Source organism: Pseudopodoces humilis, chromosome 4 (assembly GCF_049639895.1).
Source record: "Pseudopodoces humilis isolate 2021_Gansu_Grassland_sample_001 chromosome 4, ASM4963989v1, whole genome shotgun sequence".
NCBI classification, from domain to species: domain Eukaryota; kingdom Metazoa; phylum Chordata; class Aves; order Passeriformes; family Paridae; genus Pseudopodoces; species Pseudopodoces humilis.
Genome location: NC_142203.1, coordinates 43,291,334 through 43,310,853, shown reverse-complemented (window position 1 = coordinate 43,310,853; position 19,520 = coordinate 43,291,334). Strand labels below are relative to the sequence as shown.

Here is a 19,520-nt window from a genome sequence, read left to right as displayed (position 1 = left end):
CAGCCAAGAATACTGAGGCCAGCTCTCAACAGGTGCACGAGTAAGGCAGGTAGAATGCAGTCACGGGGAGCTTACTACCCATGGGGATGAAAGACAGGCCTGAGAAATGACTGTTTATTCAGTACAATACTGCAGGAAAAGGACTGAGGAAAGCACTGTAAAGATACCAGGAATGGATGTAAGGATATGAAACAGGAAACTTACAGGAATTTCTTCCCAGAAAACTAGGCCTTCCGTGAGCAGTGGCGTAAGTATAACCTTGTGCACAAGTGGAGAGAGATGTACTGGGTAGTAAACCAAAGCATCATAACCCTACAGAGTTATGTTACTTTACTCTGACAAATAACTCTTACGGTTCTGGTCAGAAAGAAAAAAAAAGTAGTAAGAATGAAAGAGAAACTACTGCCTACAGACGCTAAAATTAAGGTCTTGCAAGATGCCAAGACTATAGCATCATCTCATTTGTGCCTAGAAAAAAGATCGTCAGTGACTGTTTCAGGTACATTCTGTGTAAATCTGGGGGTTTGTTTTTACCTTGACACTGTTACTGAAAATTCAAAAGATAATTAAGCAATTTGCTTTTAAATTTGTTGAAGTAATCCATTTTTTTAAACTGCTCCTTGGGAAACTGTCTCCCATTTGCTGTCCTCTGCATCAGGGAAGGAAAGCACACTATGTACTTGCACGGCTGATTTTGTACAATGTATTTACCAAGACAACACGATTAGTTCTGCTGTACTGATAAAGCAATGCAGGCTCTGCAACACAGTTCAAAGAACTGAATGGTCACCTCGGAAGCCCATAAGGCAAAAACAATCTCTAAACAATAATCTCTTTAATATTATAAAACATACTACTGCTGCTTGCCATTGTCACGATGCTAACCCATACGGTCAGAGTAATGGAGAAGATTGAGAGGGAGGGAGAGACTACAAATGTTACAAATCAGTCAGGGACTTGATCAAAACTAATATCTAAGTCTCCACCCGGATTGCGAAATTCCTGTACTCCACATTTAGTGATGTGACTCTCCTCTGAATGCATCAAGTGATGAGTTATGAAAAGCCTTCATCACCTTGCCAATTTCTTCATACTTCATCTGTAAGGAAACACAAAGGGATCCTGAGCAGCTTGTGCATCCCTTACAGGATCGCAGTTTCACTGCAAGATTGCACACCAAAACACTGGAGAGAGAAAGGCAGGCAAAATGGTTAAGAACCCCACCTCCAGCTACTAACGCTAACTGTTTTACAAGTCCACCCAGGTTTCACATAGACAACAGGCTACCTGCAGTAAATGCAAATTATTGTAACTAGCTAGTCTAAATTCATTAGGGACTATAGTCAGTCCATTTCTAATTAGAACACTGTAGTCAGGATTTGCTTAAATCTGTCTAATGCTCATACACTAAAATGACAGATGCTTTCCAAAATACCCAAAATAGACTGTTTAGCAGAATCTTTGGCAGGAAACTAGTCAAAGTGCTAAAATCGCTAGTGTGCAACAAACAGGCAGCTGTTGCTGCTTTAAGTGACAATCACCAAGAGATTTATGCAATTACTTGCTACTGAGAGATCACAGAGGACAACTTCATTCACGCCGAAAGAACAACAAAACCAGAAGACCTGCCACAACAATCATCTGGCTATAAAAGTGAGTTGGAGAGGGGAGGGATATGTGAGGGGAGGAGGGGAAGAAAAGATGTGGAGCAAGATGCAACAAAAAGCAACTCACGTGCCCTTTCAAAATCCCCAACTTTTTGACTGCATGTGACCACATTCTCTGCAGAGCTTGAGCTGTCTTCATTGTTGCAGGATATAATCTGTGAGGGAACGCCGTACATCCCGTCTTTTCATCTGTTTCCACCACTCAACATGGTTATGTAATTCTAATACAATAGTGGCCTACATACTAGAACAAATCCTGCTGTCAGTTTCACACAGAAACACATCAAAACCGCAGCAAGGAAATGCACTGTGAGTTTAACTAACTCCCAGTTTGAAAGATCCCAGGAAAATGCAGTGCTGTAATCTTATGTTTGTTTTTAAATGAAATGCTGAAAACTATGCAGCACCTTATTCTTCTTCCAAGCACATATGGGTTCACCCCACTGGGAACCTAATTAAACGTAGAAGAAAAAGGCTTAAGAAGCACAGTATGGATGATTTGAAAATTCATATATTGACTATAATATTTTACAGTTTTTGCAGAACTGTGTGGGCTTGGCTCCAGCAAGGAAAAGGAGAAATAAATACAGAATAATACTCACTGAAAATAACAGTATTTGCCATCAAACATTTAGTAAGGTATCATTTTTAAGAATGATAAGCTAATTGTACAGCCAAACAGATAGGTTACTTTATTGGAAAATAGGTCAAGCTATCACTCCCATTTATGCTGCATGAATACTGTGAAATTTAAGCCGTAAGTGAACTTTTCCCCTAGACTTTATGTAAGTTTCACAGGCAGTGAACAGATAGGAAGATATGCCAAGTTTTGTACACAATGCTAACCAAAACTTCCATACACAGATTTCATTTTTCACTAGTCAACCAATTTTAACTGCTAAAGAGTATTAATTCAGACAGCAGTGGAAAATGTGAAGGGTTGTGTTGTTCATTTTTTGTTGGGGTTTAGTTTTTTTGGGGAGTGGGGTAGGGGAGAATGGGGGTAGGAGGGATGCAGAGGGACAATGCATGTGTTCAAGATTTTCCATTCAAAGCAAAGACTGAATTCAGCATTCTGCATTTTAACTACAACTCCACCTCTGCACTAGGTGAACTAGGATGAACAGAGGCTTGCACCTTCATCACTGAGCTGCCAAGAGTGAACACCAAGGGGATCCAGAAGCAGCACACTGACACCAGACCCCAACTCAGGCTACCCACTTGGACGCAAGTAAGACTTTTATTAGAGTTTGGTCAAAATAGTTTAGAATCTCCATCAACATTTCTAAAGAGCACATTCCTCTCAACAGACTCACATTCACAGCTTCCAAAACTGGTATTTATTTATTTATTTTTACAAAATAGGGGCAGGAAAAAGAAACAAATGTAAGTACGTCTTTGAGACTTCTCTAGCCCTGTTTTCTTAGCTTTTTTGTTTTCCTCCCCCTAGCCCTGAAAAAGCTTCAGAAGCACTCCTAATAGAGAAGAAAAGACCATCATGACATAAGAGAATAAAAATGGTGAATTCTTATCCATGGGCTGTAGCAGTTATAACAGCAAGGACTCTTCTTTCTTGGTTTTGGACTATCCTTTTTCTCTACAGGAATACAATAAGAAAAATGAATGGATTGCCTCCACCAAAATTTAAAACAGAATTTTTCTGAAATTTTAAAAAATAATTTAGGAAATTAAAAAAAAAATTTAGGAATGTTGCTGCAAGTGAAAAGACCAGAGAGTTAACAGAAAGATGCAAATGTTTGCATTTGGATGTTTCATTTTGAAGGAAAACAATATCTCCAGAATAGGAATACCTCAATTCAATTATTTTAAAGTGAGATAGAAAAAAATTTCAAACAAGCATTGTCCCAGACACTGTTTCCTTTTACTTTACCTGTATGCCTCTTCACAAAAACTAACTATAAAGGGAAATGATAACCTAATTTCACTCCTAGCACAAGATTACAAAGGCAGTTACAACGTATTTACATATCACATCTATTATCCACAGACATTTAAAACAAAAACTTTTTTTAAAAACAAGTTCAATTCCAATGACAGATACCAGAACACCCTGGTTCTTTCTGGGAGTCTATCCTGACAAGAAATGTTTGTGAATCCTGTGGGGAAAGAAAACTAAGCATGATGATCTGGTTTATAAACTGGGGAAGGTGAAAAGAAAAAGAGAGCTCTCAAAAAACTTAACAGAGCAACCTCAGAACGTCACAACAAAATCCTACAGCAGCAGGCTGCATCTCTCCACTCACCCTGGTGAAAACTTTACACCCAGCACTATGTTTTGATCTCTTCCTCTACAGACAAGGAAGAAAAAGGGTGTTTCTTCACATATAGTCTATATAAGCAAGACATAATCTCTCCAAGCAAGCAGAAAGGATACCTGAAATAGTCTTGCTGGCTCCATTATGGAAGTAACACAAGAAAAGAGGTCCTTGCGCCCTCCAATTTTTCATGTCCCCCTTCATATGTTACTAAGGATATAAGCATAGAAACCTTGAAAGCTGAGTCTAGGTCTTCCCTAAAGACAGACGCACACAACAAAGATGATCAAGAACTTAAAGCTTAACTGAAAGCTACCCACTTGTAAAAGACAGAGGGGCAAGGACTCTTCTATCCACTGATAGGAACAGCCAGGGGAGGGAGTCCAAAGTTGCATGAAGACGCAAGTATTCCTGGTCTCAAAGACTAGGTACACTATCAGAGGAATCAGAAGCTGCCCTTACTCCTAATCTGCCCTCATAAAGACAATTATGATAGACAAAAAAACATGGCCTTAGATTTACAGGCTTTCAAAGATCCTGATCCACTTCAATTTCTGGACATTAAAATAATGCCCTCTGTAGAGAGTAGAGGCTCAGTGAAATGAGAAGAAATCTATACATCAGTGTGCTGTGTGAAGCACCCCATCTCCTTTTTCAGCTGAATGCCATAGCCTAGGTTATTAAAGACATCTACAAAATGATGATCATGTAACACAAGTTGCATAGCCAAATCTTGCCAAGTATTCTCAATATAGAGAAAAGTGACTGAAGAGGAACAGGACCTTTACCAGGCCTGTCTCTGCAGTGAGAAAGCCACTTGGAAGAAAGCTTGACCTGATGTGTTCCCATGAATTGTCTGTGTATGATACAGCACACCTTTGATTAGGATCCCATCCTACTTTACCCATGTATCTTTCACAATACAGCCAACATCTTGCACAAAAGGAGGTACCTTACTTTCTACCAATAAATGCTCTGATTCAAAGAAGCTTATCCTATTTTTCAGGTAGGTTACTGTACCAATACAGCAACTCCCAGAAGAGCAACAGATCCTCCTCAAGAACAGGTTTCTAGAATGATGAATGGCTCAAATTAAAGAAAAAAGTGATAAAAAATGGTTTGCAAAATTTGTCCATTAGAAGTAAAAGATAACTGTTCTTCAACAGTGGCAGAAACTCCTCTTTCCTCCTAGGGGCACAGAGAAGACATTTAAGGTACAGTTCCATGTTAAAAGATCATCAGCTCTACTTTCACATTCCAGTAAAATCAAAATGGTTTTTAACATCACAGTGGGTTATATTAACAGGATGCAGGAAGTTGGGGGGAAAAAAGTCACAAACTGTGCACATTAGTATACTTCCGCAATGGAATGGAAATTTTTGAAGAAGAAAAAAATTCACACAGAAATGAGCTGTGCAGGCAAACCTTTATTCCTCTTCCCTCTAATGGAGAATTATCAGTTACATTATATAAGGTTTGCTTTCACTCAAATTACTCAACAGGAACAAATATTACCAAAATACTTTTGCACAATTGGCAAGGTAACAAATACATTCATCAGCAACCTGGTCAAGTGGAAATTGTCCCTGCTCATGGCAAAGGGGTTGGAATTAGATTAATTTTTAAGTCACTTCCAACCCAAATCACTCTGTTCTGTGTGTTATCAGACTTTGTGTCAGAAACTTTTTTTTCACACAATGCATGTAGAAACAGCAATCTGAAGGGCTACCTAAAAAGACCTAAAGAAAACATAAATTGAGCATAGTGTTTCCAAAAATTTGTTTTTCACAGAAAAGTTAAAATCATGGTAGGAATGTCACTATACAGAAACACAAACCATTTTTCATGTAAAAGACAAGATTGTTTAAAGCTTTTTTTAATCGTATTTCACCCGGAAGTTATACCATTCAGTTGCTAAATGTGATCTAAAACAGTACTGGCAAATACTGCATGAAGTACAACAAACCTATTCTGGACATTCACAAACCAATCTTTAGTTCTTAAGTTTCATGAAAACTCTTTAAATTATCAAAGGAGAACAGTTAACTAAACAATAATGAAACACTCTTTTGTTTCACTTATTTTAGGAATAGTGTCATGACAACAATGCCCACAGTCATTACTTGACACTGTGCTGAGCACTATTTGCCTACAAATTTTGCTTTCAGTTAGCAAAACTACTACTTCCTACAAATCGCCCAGTACCAAGGCTCTCAGCTGCAAAGCCAAGAGCACAATTCAGGTTTCTTGACTTCAAGTCCAGTAGCCTAAGTGTTGTGCAAGGAAGCCAACACACAGATTTCCTCCATTTCTGTCAAATACAAGTCTTGCAGGTAAACAGCCCCTGTAGTCAGAAAACAGGGACCAACCTTCTCCCATTGTGGGAGTTCAAGACAGCTAAAAGGTGAGGAAGAATTCCAGGGGGGCAGAACCTGTACTCATTTCTACCTCTTGTTACATCATAACACAACAAATGCATTCCACACTGCAAACTGAACCAGAATCCACTCCTATCCAGAACTGGGGAGATGAAGGGCAACAGCATTGTTCGTCAGACTGTTGAGAATATTAATTGACAAATGCATCTAGGTCTCATTTGCATTGTAGCATTATAGCCTTGATATTAACATTCACAACATAATGCCCCAGATCTCCCAGTGCACAAAAAATTGTTTAATGAATAAGCCCAAGGGGATGGAAAAAGGTTTCACACACAGATAAGATCTATGCTTATCTGGATCTTTGACAATTTGTGTTCTTTTTAATGCAAACTATATCACTTCATCCAACTCACACCATTTAAATGACAAACAATGCTTAAATGTAATGAAGGACAGATATCACACAATCTGCCCAGGGCAGCAGCCCCTGCTTCTTCAAATGGCTCACAGTGATGAAACGGCATCCCTAATCAAGAGAATTTTTGCAGGAATTTGCCCAAGCACAGGGAAAAAAAAGTAAATTAAAACAGAGGAATGGGATTTGAATTCTGTAAATATTTAATTTTTCTGCAATTCCAAAATAGAAATGGACTAACCCAGACACTGAAAAGAAGACAGTAAAGAATGTGGCATTGGGCATCCTTTTGCTGGATTATAGTATAGGGGACAAAATCTTTGTGTGGTTTTGTTTTGTTTCACATCTGTATTAAAGAAACACCTAAATAAAAATGGGGAGGCTGCACATATAAATATCTGAGTAATGCACATACTAGACTCTTTGGGGAAAGGAAAAGAAAGCAACTTGTTTTCAGGGAATCTTTTTTATTCAAAACAGTAAGATACTCATTAGGAAAACTGTATTTCCTACATAGTTTTACCAAACATTTACCAATTACACTGAAAATTTTCAGAAGGGGGGGACAAGCATTTTTAAAAGAAGAAAAGGGAAAATCAGGATTTTCTTAAAATATTTTGAGGTTGAGTCACAATTCACCTTAGAAATAACTTATGAAAATCTAAGATGGGTTGTGTTTTTAATTTGTTCATTTGTTTGCTTTCTAGGTCCTTTCTTCTTAGACCTGACAAAGTTTCCTTGCCTCTAAAAATGAGCACCTTTGGAAGGTTCTCAGAAGATCAACACCCCTTTTCATCTTTGGCTATCCAGTTTTTCCTTCCCAAACACACAACCTCACAGGCTGGGTACAGCTTTTCATGGTATGAACTAAACAAATTCTTTCTGACCATAACGATTTCCACACTCCTCCTACTCAATTTCATGCAGTCCCCTTGACTCTGTGAATTCTACTGGTTAGTTCTTAAAAGGAAGCCAAGACAGCTTTCTGAAGCCACAAAAACATGCTCATTTTTTCCTCACTGAATTACTTTCTTGCCATTTCTGTCAGCTGAACTGGCAGGCCAAGGGAGATGGCAGGAAAAAATATTAGAACTCTGCAGCTAAATTCAACGTGGACAACAGATGAGGCTCCATCTGTTGGCTGAAGGAGGTACCAGGAAAATGAGATTTTATAAAAGGGATATATTAAATCATAGAATCATTTAGGCTGGAAATGGCCTCAAAGATCATTTGGTCCAGCTGTAAATGTAACACTGCCAGGATTACCACTAAATCATATCCCTAAGAGAATACCTGCATGGCTTTTAACTACCTCCATGGATGGTGACTCAACCACAGCCCTTGGCAACTTGTTCCAACATTTGATAACCCTTTCTATGAAGAAACTTTGCCTAATATTCAATTGAAAATCATTCTGGCACACTTAAGCCTATGTCCTCTCACTTTGTCACTAGCTGTCTGGGAGAACAGATCCACTCCCACCTGGCTACACCCACCTTTCGGGTAGTTGTACAGAGCAATGAGGTCATCCCTGAGTCTCCTTTTCTCCAGGCTAAATACCCCAGCTCTCTCAGCTGCTCCTCACAGCACTTATGCTCCAGACCCTTCACCAGTTCTGTTCCCCTTCTCCAGACACTCTCCAGCACCTGTCTTTCTTGGAGTGAGCAGTCTAGAACTGAGCACAGGATTTAGGTGTGGCCTCATGAGTGCTGAGCACACAGGGACAATCACCTCCCTCATCCTGCTAGCCACACTATTGCTGACACAGGCCAGCATGGCTGTGGCCATTTTGGCCACCTGGGCGCAGGTGGCTCATGTTCAGCTACTGTCAGCCAGCACTGCAGGGTCCTTTTCTGCTGGGCAGGTTTCCAGTCACTCTGTCCACAGCCTGTAATACTGCTTGGGGTTATGATGAAAGTGTAGGACCCATCCTTTGGTCTTGTTGAACCTCATGCTGTTGGTCTTGGATCATGGATCAAGCCTGTCCAGATCCCTCCACAAAGCCTTCTTATCGTCTAGCAGATGAACACTCTTGCCCAACTTAGTGTTTATCTGTCCAGATCATCAATTAACTTATTAAACAGGACCAGACACTACTGAGCCCTACGAACTCCACTTGTTACTGGCAATCAGCTGGACTTAACCCCATTCACCACCACTATTTGGAACTGGCCATCTATACAGAAGCATGTAAAAATGAAACAGAGAAAAATACTTCTATGGAAAAGACAGGAATACAGAACATCCCAAGTGGCTTTAAGACTACTTAAGTGCATGAGAAAATATTTTATACATTTATTGATTGTCCCACTCTGTTCTATGCTGGTGTGGCCCTACCTCAAGTCCTGTGTGCAGTTTTGGGCACCACAATATCTCAAAAGATATAAAGCTATTAGAGAACAAGCACCCAAGATGATGAAAGGTCTGGAGGGGAAGCTGTATGAGTGGCTGAGGTCACCCGGTCTGTTCAGCCGGGAGGAGACAGGACAGACCTAACTCAAGTTACAACTTCCTTGTGAGGAGGAGGGGGAGGCACTGATCTCTTCTCTGTGCAGCCCAGTGACAGAACCTTAGGGAATGGACTGAAGCTGTGACAGGGAAGGTTTAGGTTGAATATTAGAGAAAGGTTCTTTGCCCACAGGGTGACCGGACACGGGAACAGCTCCCCAGGGCAGTGGTCACAGCACCAACCTGACAGCTGAAGGAGTGTTTGGAAAATACTCTCAGGCACATGGTGTGATCCTTCTTTTATTTATACATATATGCACAGTAAATACATGCCCCGTGGCACAGACGAGCAGGAAGCAAGCCTGCTTCCTCCCGCCCCTCCGCGGCTCACGCTGCACGTCACAAAGGCTCACAAGCACCATGAGCAGCGTCGCCGCTTCTGCTGAATTTGCAGGGCACTTTAAAGTCTAGCGCAGGCAGCACCAAAACCGGCAGGCAGGCAGGCAGACAGACAGACAGACGTGACCCGAATTCCCGCAGGAACGCTGTCCCGGGAGGGGGCTGCGCTGCCCGGCGCCGGGAGCCGCGGCACGACGCGCTCAGCCCCTGCCTGCTGGCGGGCTGAGCGCTTCCCATCACCGTGATTCGGAGAAGCGAAAAAACACATTCCGAGAATTCTCATTAGGCCAATATGCTATTTCAAAACCTTCCTTTCATAGTAAATATGACAGAAAACGTGATGTTAAAACAAACTTGTTAGGTGCTTTCTGTTTTCTTTCATCCCAAGCTCATACTGAATCGTCAAACAGACTGGGTTTGGGGTTGTTTGTTTGGTTTTTTATTAATTCCGGTTTTATTATGTGCCTTTTCTTACCGCATTTATTTCAGGAATTAATTGTACTGTTTATAAAAAATAAACATATTCTCCGTGAAGTCTCGTCTTCTGGAAAAAAACATCTGGTACTCCAAAGATAAACCACTCACTAATGCGGACAGAGACGCCAAGACACCAAGAAAATAGGTACCTGAAAATTAGCAATCCCAGATTTTAGCACTTAACAATAAAAAGCAGAGATATAGTTACATTTTCAGAGTGAAGCTTTTTCTTCCAAACTGCTTTTTACCTGAACTTAAACAGTTTACACTTTCAGAAAATACTGCAAGGTCCTTTAAGGTCCTGATTTTGCTGACATAAAAGAGACAGAGAAGTACATTACACCAGAAAAGTAAACAACACACACACAGAGGGATTTTCTAGAATTTGCATTTCACAGTACTTGTGATCTCTGACAGTAAGAGCAACAGTTAATCATTTCGATTGAGTATGCAGAAATTACTAGGTATTGTGTGGTGTGTTTTTTTAAAACAGTGAGGCTTATTGAACAAACTAATCTTTTTAGCAAGAGATTCACATTCTCATTCCCTCTCTAATTATTGTGGAAAGGGGTTACTACAAAAGCAGTCACCTGAACTGGTTTGGTGCTACCCACAGCAGGTCATCATTTACCATGATCAGAGGCAGGGGTGGGGGCAAAAAGCAGTAAGTACTTAATGCAGCAGAGTGTAACAAGATCCAAACATTAAAACTCAGCATCAATTTACAACCCCCAAATATTATTGCCAATTGAAAGTACACATGCAAAACTTTTCTGGGATGAGTGGTAGGCACTAGTGGAGTAGTTTGCACTTACTACAGCTGAATTCTACTGGACTTAGATGCATACATATGCATCATCAAAGCCCCTACAATATCCCATTACAAACAAAACAAAAGATTGTTCAAGATGAAAAGGGGAAAAAAAAAGAAAAAAGGAAACTGATTATATTCAAAACACAGCTGCAAGATACTCAGGTCTTACCTATTGATTACCTAAATCTCAAAAATTCAGCTTAGAGAACTTGCTCCTGGGGTACATCTATCTGTTGCCCAAGAGCAGTTCTCTCATTTCCTCGGTAGAATTGTTCCACTGCTCCCCCAACAGGAAGCAATCAGTTCTTCAAAATGATTCTTCAAAAAAGAGGGAACAGCTTCAACTGAAATAGAAAACTGCCCTTTGGGGAAGAAACAAAACAGATCCTATATCCCTGTCATCATCCTCCCATCTCCCCCACCCCAATTAAATTATTTTAATTTTTAGAAAACAGTTAATTTTAAGTTTTAGAAAACAGTTTCTGCCTCTTGAGAAATAACACTCTAGCAACTAACATTTTTTTCATCAAAAATGAATTTCAAATTTTAAAATCCTTTTCACGTATTGCTTCACAGAGGATAGCCAGAAAGCCGGTTTTCTCAAGTGTTCTGGGACCTACAGCACCAGTCCAGTGGAGGAACCTTGGAAATGACAATTCAGTCTCCCACAGGTGTTGAAGGAGCTCTGAATAAAACAAACCTCACCTCCTGAGGCATAGCACGTGCCCAGTTATGCAGTAAAGATTTATCCACCACCTGTTTTTTTAAAAACTCAGCAAGGCTTGAGAAGATAAAAACCTGGAAGCCAAGTGATTTCATCTGAAGAGCAAAGTTAATTTAGGTAAAAGGCTGACAGACCAATTATACGTCAGTGTTGCATATGTGCATAAACACTGCAAAGTGGAGATTTTATCTGCCATTTCATTTTCTGAATGTTTTTCCTAGCCTTTCACCCTGTCACACAGATTATGGTGCTAGGAAGGGTTTTTTGTATACACTTTAGGAAGGTAACTACTGAAGGGACACTGAACTTTCAGTTCACCTGATCAACACTGGCTTTAAAAGCTACCTCTGACTTAGTCAGCCCCAATCACTTTAACTGCAAATCTAACACATTTCTTTACAGTTTCTGGCCCTTCTGCTCTTTGGGATACCCACACAAATTAAGTCTGAGAATTGAAGTGCTACAGCAAATAGTGCATCAGCTGAGTTCAAGGGGACTTGAACTTGTCTTGGAGTAGTAAATTAAATAGTAGTAAATAAAAATTCAGAAGTTTGGTTCTGATGTGCTTGCAGTATCAGGATTTGATGGTAAGGTAAATCAGACTCAGTAGGTGTACATAATCAATTTCATTAAGAAAAAAATTAAGTTAACTGTGAAATAAAATAAGTGCAGCCACCATTCCTGAAGTGCCTCTTTTCATGAATTATTTATTATCTGCAGCTAAAACATAGCTTTTACTCTTGTGGCATCTTAAAATGAAGAAAAAGAAAAAAGGAAATAGGAAAAAAGCCGTATGTTTTACATGGTCCAAAGTTCTAATTATAATTTTTTTCAACTTCAGCAGTACACTTTGTACTGCTACTGTTTTTGAATGTTTCATCTTCCTGCATCCATATTCAAATAGCAAACCAAGCAGTAGAAGTGACCAACTCTAGCATCAAAAGATTCATTCAACACCTGCAACTCTGGAATCTGAGAAAAACAAGCTGGGTACCTGTCTACAGCTTCCTGCAACTGGTTTTTAAAAGGCCTATTCATTACTGGGATACAATCCAATCAGTCCAGCATTTATATTTAATCATCCAGTCATAATGCAAGTCAATTCAAACAATGGAACAATTGTTAGTTTCCGAGCTTCATACTAAACCAGATTTTCTGTCACTGTTAAGGTTTCTAGCAGCCTTGGTTCTCACTCTATTAATAGAACAACGATATGCCATATTCTTGGAAGCATTTTACTTTTAGTCAAGCATTCCTGTGTGTATGTGTCTAAGTATGTAATCTTACTACATATTGTCACTTCATGTACTTCATGTTATACACTTTATGTTAGTTTTATGTTCCTGTCTGAAGGAAATAAACATGAATATAGCTCTGTGTAATGCATAAAATTTAATGGTACATTTGATCATATCTAAGCCTAAAACCCCATAAAACTCACACTATACAATGCATTTCATACAACTACCAATGCTGTATCACAAACCTCAAAGAACACAAACATCAAACTGAAGGTCACATTGACCAAAATATACCAAAACTGTACAAAATCAATCTGTTTAGAGACTGAAGTCATACATTCAGCATCATTCATATACATTCCACAATAAACAATTTATTAGCCAACTTTACACTGGTTTCCAGTCATATCAGTCATACCTCTCCGCAATTCCTTTCTTTCTACCACCACACTTCTGCCTTCAAGGTCTTAAGCAACTCACCTCTCCCTCTCAAGATGTCTCAACAGTTTACTCAGTCATGCCAGAGAGCATTGCTGAAGTTCACTCCTAATCTTTAACATGTCTTGCATGTAAGTAAAATGAAAACAAAATCTGTTGCAAAAGGGAGTTTAGCAATTTTTCTGTCATTCAGACAGTGGGATGCACAGATGCAAATGCAGATCTGAGAACTGCATTTGAAGGGTTTAGGTCTGCAAGACTTATATTGATACTCTTCACAGCGTATTTGGAAAAAGAGGAAACAAGTAATCACCCAGCCTCTCCCAAGACCTTATATACCATGAGACAATGGATTAAGCCAGCTGCACCTGCTTCAGTAAAACACATTCATAATCCCTTTATTCACAGCAAAGTTTCTTCCTCAGAGCCTCTGAAGGATTAAAATTATTTTTTCAAACAGCAAAATTAATCATATAGCCACTGCTCTGAAATTTTCTGTGACAGTGTCACCAGCAACCTATCATCCAACATAAAAGAGTATTACACTAAAATTCATCTGTACCTGATAACACTGATAAAACAACAGAAGGACAGATGAGAGTGGTAAAATTCAAGTATTTTCCATTTGTTTCCCTCAATCCTTTTGCAAGACTGGATGTAAACTCTAAGTATACCATGTAGTTATGTATGACTCTGCTAAAATTGTTATGAAGAATTTACCACATACGCCTGCAGCGTATGTAGAAATTATTCCAACCAATAGTGTTAAAGACAGCAGTCAACAAACAAGCAGTAAATCAACACAAGGGGCAGAGGGCTGAAGTCAGCTGCCCCTTTTCTTTCGTATCAAGATAGTAACTTTCACATGCCTGGTTCATTCCTATGGCACTAATCTGAGTTTATCTCAAGCCATTCTTTCTTCACTTGAAAGGAAGCCAGCAGAACAATTTAAAACTAGAGCCCTTGATGCAATATTTCTACTGAACCAACACTTCACATGTATATAATATCAATGTAAGTAACTTGGCATCATTCCAACCATTAAATGAAACCAAACTGACACATCCCTATGAAATAGGGCCACTTCCGCTGAACAGTAACCTGAGTACACAAAGAATAAACTAACCAGAACAAGCTCAGCAAGTGACAGAAAAAAAAGTTATTGCTCCTTTTGCAACTTCCATAAACTACATGAGGCTTTGTAAAGAACTAAGGAAGAAAAACAAGAGAGTCCTTTTGCATATGTGGCTGAAAGGAAACTAAACAACTCTGAATCATTAAGGTTTAGAAATGCTTCCATTAAATTACCACCCAGAGCAAAATTCATTTTGGTAGCAACTACAAGTTCATTCTCAAATGAGATTTGGAACAGAAAATTTTCTTCTTGTGGTCTGAGCCACATGAAAGAGCACTGTACACTTCAAGAACCTTCTGACACACAAAGCAGAAGCAAACCATAATAAAGTGTTCTGCTTTAATCCCATCTGAAAGAAACTGAAGTTATGTACCTGCCTATAGATGAACAAGCTTTAAAAAAACCTAAGACCAGTTTAATCCTTTTTTCAAATTACTGTGATCCAAGAGTTTCAGTCCATTCTTACTGCTGCAGAAGACATTAGGAACTGACCTACTGGCTTCTACAAGATAAAGCAGGAAAAGAAAGCTTGGAAAAGGAGCTCAAAATTAGTTCAAATTATAAAAACAGGGACGAGAAGTTAATTAATAAAATTTAACTAATCAAGTTCTACAGTTCACCATCATAGCAACATTAAATAGTCATCATAATAACCTGTCAAACAAAAAGCCATTCAGAAAATGACAAAACATACTTAAGACAACCACATATACTAGAACTAGATTGTAAGTATTTCAAATACACTAAAGGGATATATCAACAAAAAGAGGGATATATCAACAGTACTCTGGTACAGGGGGTCTCCCATCCTACCAAAAGCATGACAAGTGTCTCTGAGGTACAAGACTTAACCTATTACAAGGATCTTAAACTATCCTTAAATCTTTCAGGTGCACTGGGCACCGCACACAAACAGCCAGGAAAGAATTATTGCCAAAGGGGAGCTGAGTGCACAGCAGCTATTGGAAATGTCCGTAGGCATCTGTCTGCAATCAACGCTCTGTCTTCAGAAGTCTGCCAGTGGGATTTTTTTGCCCTAACGTGACACATCATACTGAGGTAAAGCACAGACAAGTGATTGTCAACTGCCAGCAACTAAAAGGGAGTTCCTGCCAAAGTACCAAGTCAGAAACAACATTCCCACTGAAAGACTTTCAGGAAACCCAAGTGTTAGAAAATAAAAATTTACAGCCGAACTATAATCATTACTTAGCCCACAGACAAAACAATGCAAGTACAGTTCCACACAGAAAAAAAGGAGTTCTTATGCATCATCTAAAGAGCATGCACACACATGCTACCAATTAGCTATGCTACTGTCACTTCAATTGCTTTAATAATGTATCAGCTCTACAAACAGAATAACCAAAACCACTGACCACTTATTATTTCTGGAATAAGAATTACTAAGGAAAACAAAGAAATAAAAAATGCAAGTTATATTTCATCCTGTTCTGAAGCTCTTCAAACAGCTTCTTAAATACTGGCTGGGCAGAAGAATCCTCAGCCATGGCCATTAAAAGAAACCCACATTCATTATCCACTAGATTTTTGCAAGTGCTGGAACATAGAAAGAAGAGCAATCAGTGCCAAGCGCTGACCCGGGCAGCAAGCCGCTCAGTTCAGTCAAAAGCCAACAATTTGCTTCTCAGAGCTTTGTTTATGGAGCCTAGAACGAAAGTCTAGTTAGACATCCTGCATTATCTCTGAAAAGTTCATACTGACTAAAAGTCATAAGGGATGCACATTCATAATGCTCTCTCATCACAGAATAGGCACGCATGTGCAAGCAAAAGGTAGGGCAGGCTAAGTATACACCTATTATTAAGTAATAAATAAATGAATAATGAATAGGTGCATTATTTCTTGTAGCTGTATTCAGATGCTGTAGATCAGAGCTGGTTTCTTTCCAAGTTTGTTTTTTTAATATTGTGTTTCTTTAACAAGAACCATCCAAAACTCAGTTATGAAACATTTGTGCAGTACTGCTTCTCAGATCTAGAGACTAGCAGCAGAATACACAAAAAAATTTTGCTCTCTGGTTACTTTATAGGGCACAACACAAGATACAAACACCTGCAAGGCTGCTGCTAACTGTTTAGTTAACTGCTAGAACTGCAGGCCTTGAAGGAGCATTTTCTTCTTTATTTTGAAGATCTGGGATAGAGATGCCTGAAGAGTTCATGAAGGCACCTCTCCTTCTATTTAGTAAGTTAAACAATGCTTTATTCTCACAAAGCATTGAGAATAATCACACTTACATATTGTTTTCCACTGCACACTCCAGTTAGGATGCATTCTGTTGAATAAATCTGCCTGAAGGCTGGTACTTGCAGTCTATGTCTCTCCTATCAGCACAGATCACACAAAATTCTTGGAGTTCTTAATTTTCATGGCAAGAAATACATTCCAAATATGGTTCTAAAAAATGAAGTGATTTTAAGTTCATTTGCAATTTTAACAGCCATGAATTACAGTCAGAATTCCTAGTACAGTTATAAATTTTACATTGTTTGCACAGCTTCATTAGGAAAAATAAAGAGGAAGCTAAAACTCCTAGCTATAGTATCTCTCCAGGTTCTTCTCTCTTTCTTTACAAAATAATGAGCAAACTGGTGTCTTTATAAAAGAAATGGAATTGCGGCCTTATTAGCAACTTATATATAAGTTATTATATATATTATATATATATATATAAAAAACTTGTAAGGGACATAAGGAAGTAGCTACACTGACCATTATCTCCCCAGTTAAGTTCAGACCACATAAGAAACATGAGCTTTCTCGCAGTCTCACACAATAGGCAGAGGGAATGATCAGCCAAAGCTCCCATTTTGCTGACAGAGAAGCTGGCACTGAATTCATAACCAAGATAACCAACTTCCATACTGCATGGACTCACAGCTGTGAACCAAAAAGAAGCTTTAGCCAAATTGATTAATTCTTTCTTCTTTACATGAAAGGCAGGCCCTAAAATGGTTTGAAGGAATGCTGTACACTCAGTTGACACGTGACAACCCATACATTTTATCAAGCCAACAGAAGCATTGCCATTAATTTTAAAGGGATTCCACCAATATTGATAAAAGCAGGCCGAAAAAATGTTGCTATTTGAGATTAATGGAAAGAGACAGACAACACAGTCTGGCAGTACATTTCTTTGAATACACTGTGAAGTATCTTCAGGAGTCATTCCATAATGACTGTAACTTTGTTTAAGTGAAATATTTAAGCTAGAGCCATATGAAGTGTATATCTGTAAATACAGGCTTTGTAACTCCTGTAGCTCAAACGTGCATGAATCAGACTTTCCATCCATCTCAGGACAACACATATAAACCTCATCCCCAACAGACCCCTGCAAGGCAAGTTACCAGCACATTATTATGGCTGTTTCTATTTTCTCTCACCAGAGCCATCAGCAAATGATTACACCTGCTTACCAAAGGTACTGGAGCAACAGTGTTCAATACGCTGGGATCTGTGTCAAAGGGCTTACAAGAAGAATTAAGAAGAGATCAAACACTTAAATACAGGTGAGGATGAAGATAACAAAACAAGAGTTAAGTAAATTACCCAGATCAACTGCACAACCTCTTAGGCAAAAAAAACAAAACCCTAACCAAACAAAACCAACAACAACAGAAAAACCAAGCCATCCAACCAAAAAACAACCCAAACACACAGAGTATGGAAATAATCACATAAAATAATCAACTCTTCGAGGATACTTAGGAGTACTGATTATTCTACAAGCCACAAAACAAAGTACGAGGCGTAAGTAAGTGTTTATGGCTTCCATCCACATTTTAGTGGAGGTAGGGGAAGTGATTGCAGACAAGTTCAGTTTTCTGCCACACCACACCACCCCTCCACTCCTGACAGATGCTGCCTACTATTCCCTAGCCACGTTGACAAGTGCTGTTCAGCAGCTGACAATCTCAAAAAAATAAAACAAAACCAAACCAAAAAACAAGCCGGGACCAGTGAGAGGGGAAAGCGGCTTTTCTTCATCAAAAATCTGAGTTTGTTCCTCCACAGAAAGTGCGGTTATTTTCGGCTAAAACACTGACCTGCAACCTGAGCCCAGCCAGTATTTAAAATACAAAACTACGTGTCGCCTTCGGGCGCCGCAGGAACCGGTCAGCGCTTCGGAGGACAGGCTGCCTCCCCGCTCCCATTTAACGGGAAAGAACGCGGCATTCCTACCGCCCTCGGTTCCAGCATTGTGTCCGCCAGCCCTCGCAGGTGGGAAGCGCTGAGCCCGCCGCAGCCCGCACCGAGCGGGTCCTGCCCCGCGAAGGCAGGGCGGGCGGTCCCGGCGCTGCTCGGGTGAGGCCCGCGGCCCGCAGACACACCTGTGCGCCGGTGTGACCCGCACTCCGCCCCACACGCTCGCCCCCGCCGCCTCTGCGGTGCCCCCGGGACTCAGGGCAGGGGCAGGGGCCGGCTCACGGAGGTGCTACCGACCTGCTCCGCCCCCGCCGCGGGCTCCCGCGGGCCGCTCCCGGCGGAGCCCTGCGTCGCTCCCATAGTGACATGGCCGGGCCCGCCGCCCGCGGCTGGCGGGCAGTGCCGGCAGCCTCGGAATGCTTCTCCCGCCTCCGCCCCGCCACCGAACCGGCCGGGCCGCTGGCGAGCGGCTGCGGCGGAGCCCGGCAGGACAAAGCCGGCTCTAAGCAGCCCTCCACAGAGAGACTTTGTCCTGCTGGGGCCCGGCCGCCCCTGCCGCCAGCCAATCATGCCTGTAAACGCCCCGGGGAGGCGAAGAAACACTTCCATTCTCCCAGGGAAGAAAAGAATTGTTATTCTCCATTTACAAAAATATTTCTTGTGTTCCTGCCCTTGGCAGCGGCCAGCAGCTGACGCCTGTCACAGGATAAACGGGAGCGGTGGGGCCGCTGGCCCAAGCCCGGGCAGCATTCCTGACGTGAGGCCTTCAGACAGTATCCACAGCCCTCCTCTGTCAGACAGACGTGCACCAGTCGTGTCCATCTTTTCTGTCAGTGTGTTTTTTAGGAGGATGTGGATGTGAAAGCCTCCAAAACGCCGACGGACTCCTCACATCCACAGCCTTGGTCAGATTTCCTTCCACATCAGTCTTG

General features: G+C 40.5%; 1 protein-coding gene across 4 annotated transcripts in view; it reads right to left on the bottom strand.

The window, feature by feature from the left end:
* TJP2 (tight junction protein 2) overlaps positions 1 to 19,520 on the bottom strand; it is a 63,006-nt gene that overhangs the window by 24,019 nt on the left and 19,467 nt on the right. The window contains exon 1 of one of the 4 annotated variants that reach the window (XM_014252339.2): positions 18,886 to 18,957. The exons of the other annotated variants lie outside the window; for them this stretch is intronic. Coding sequence (XP_014107814.2) covers positions 18,886 to 18,948 — 63 coding nt within the window. The 5' untranslated portion in view covers positions 18,949 to 18,957. Of the gene's footprint in view, positions 1 to 18,885; positions 18,958 to 19,520 lie in introns of those variants that run through there. 4 annotated transcript variants of the gene reach the window in all.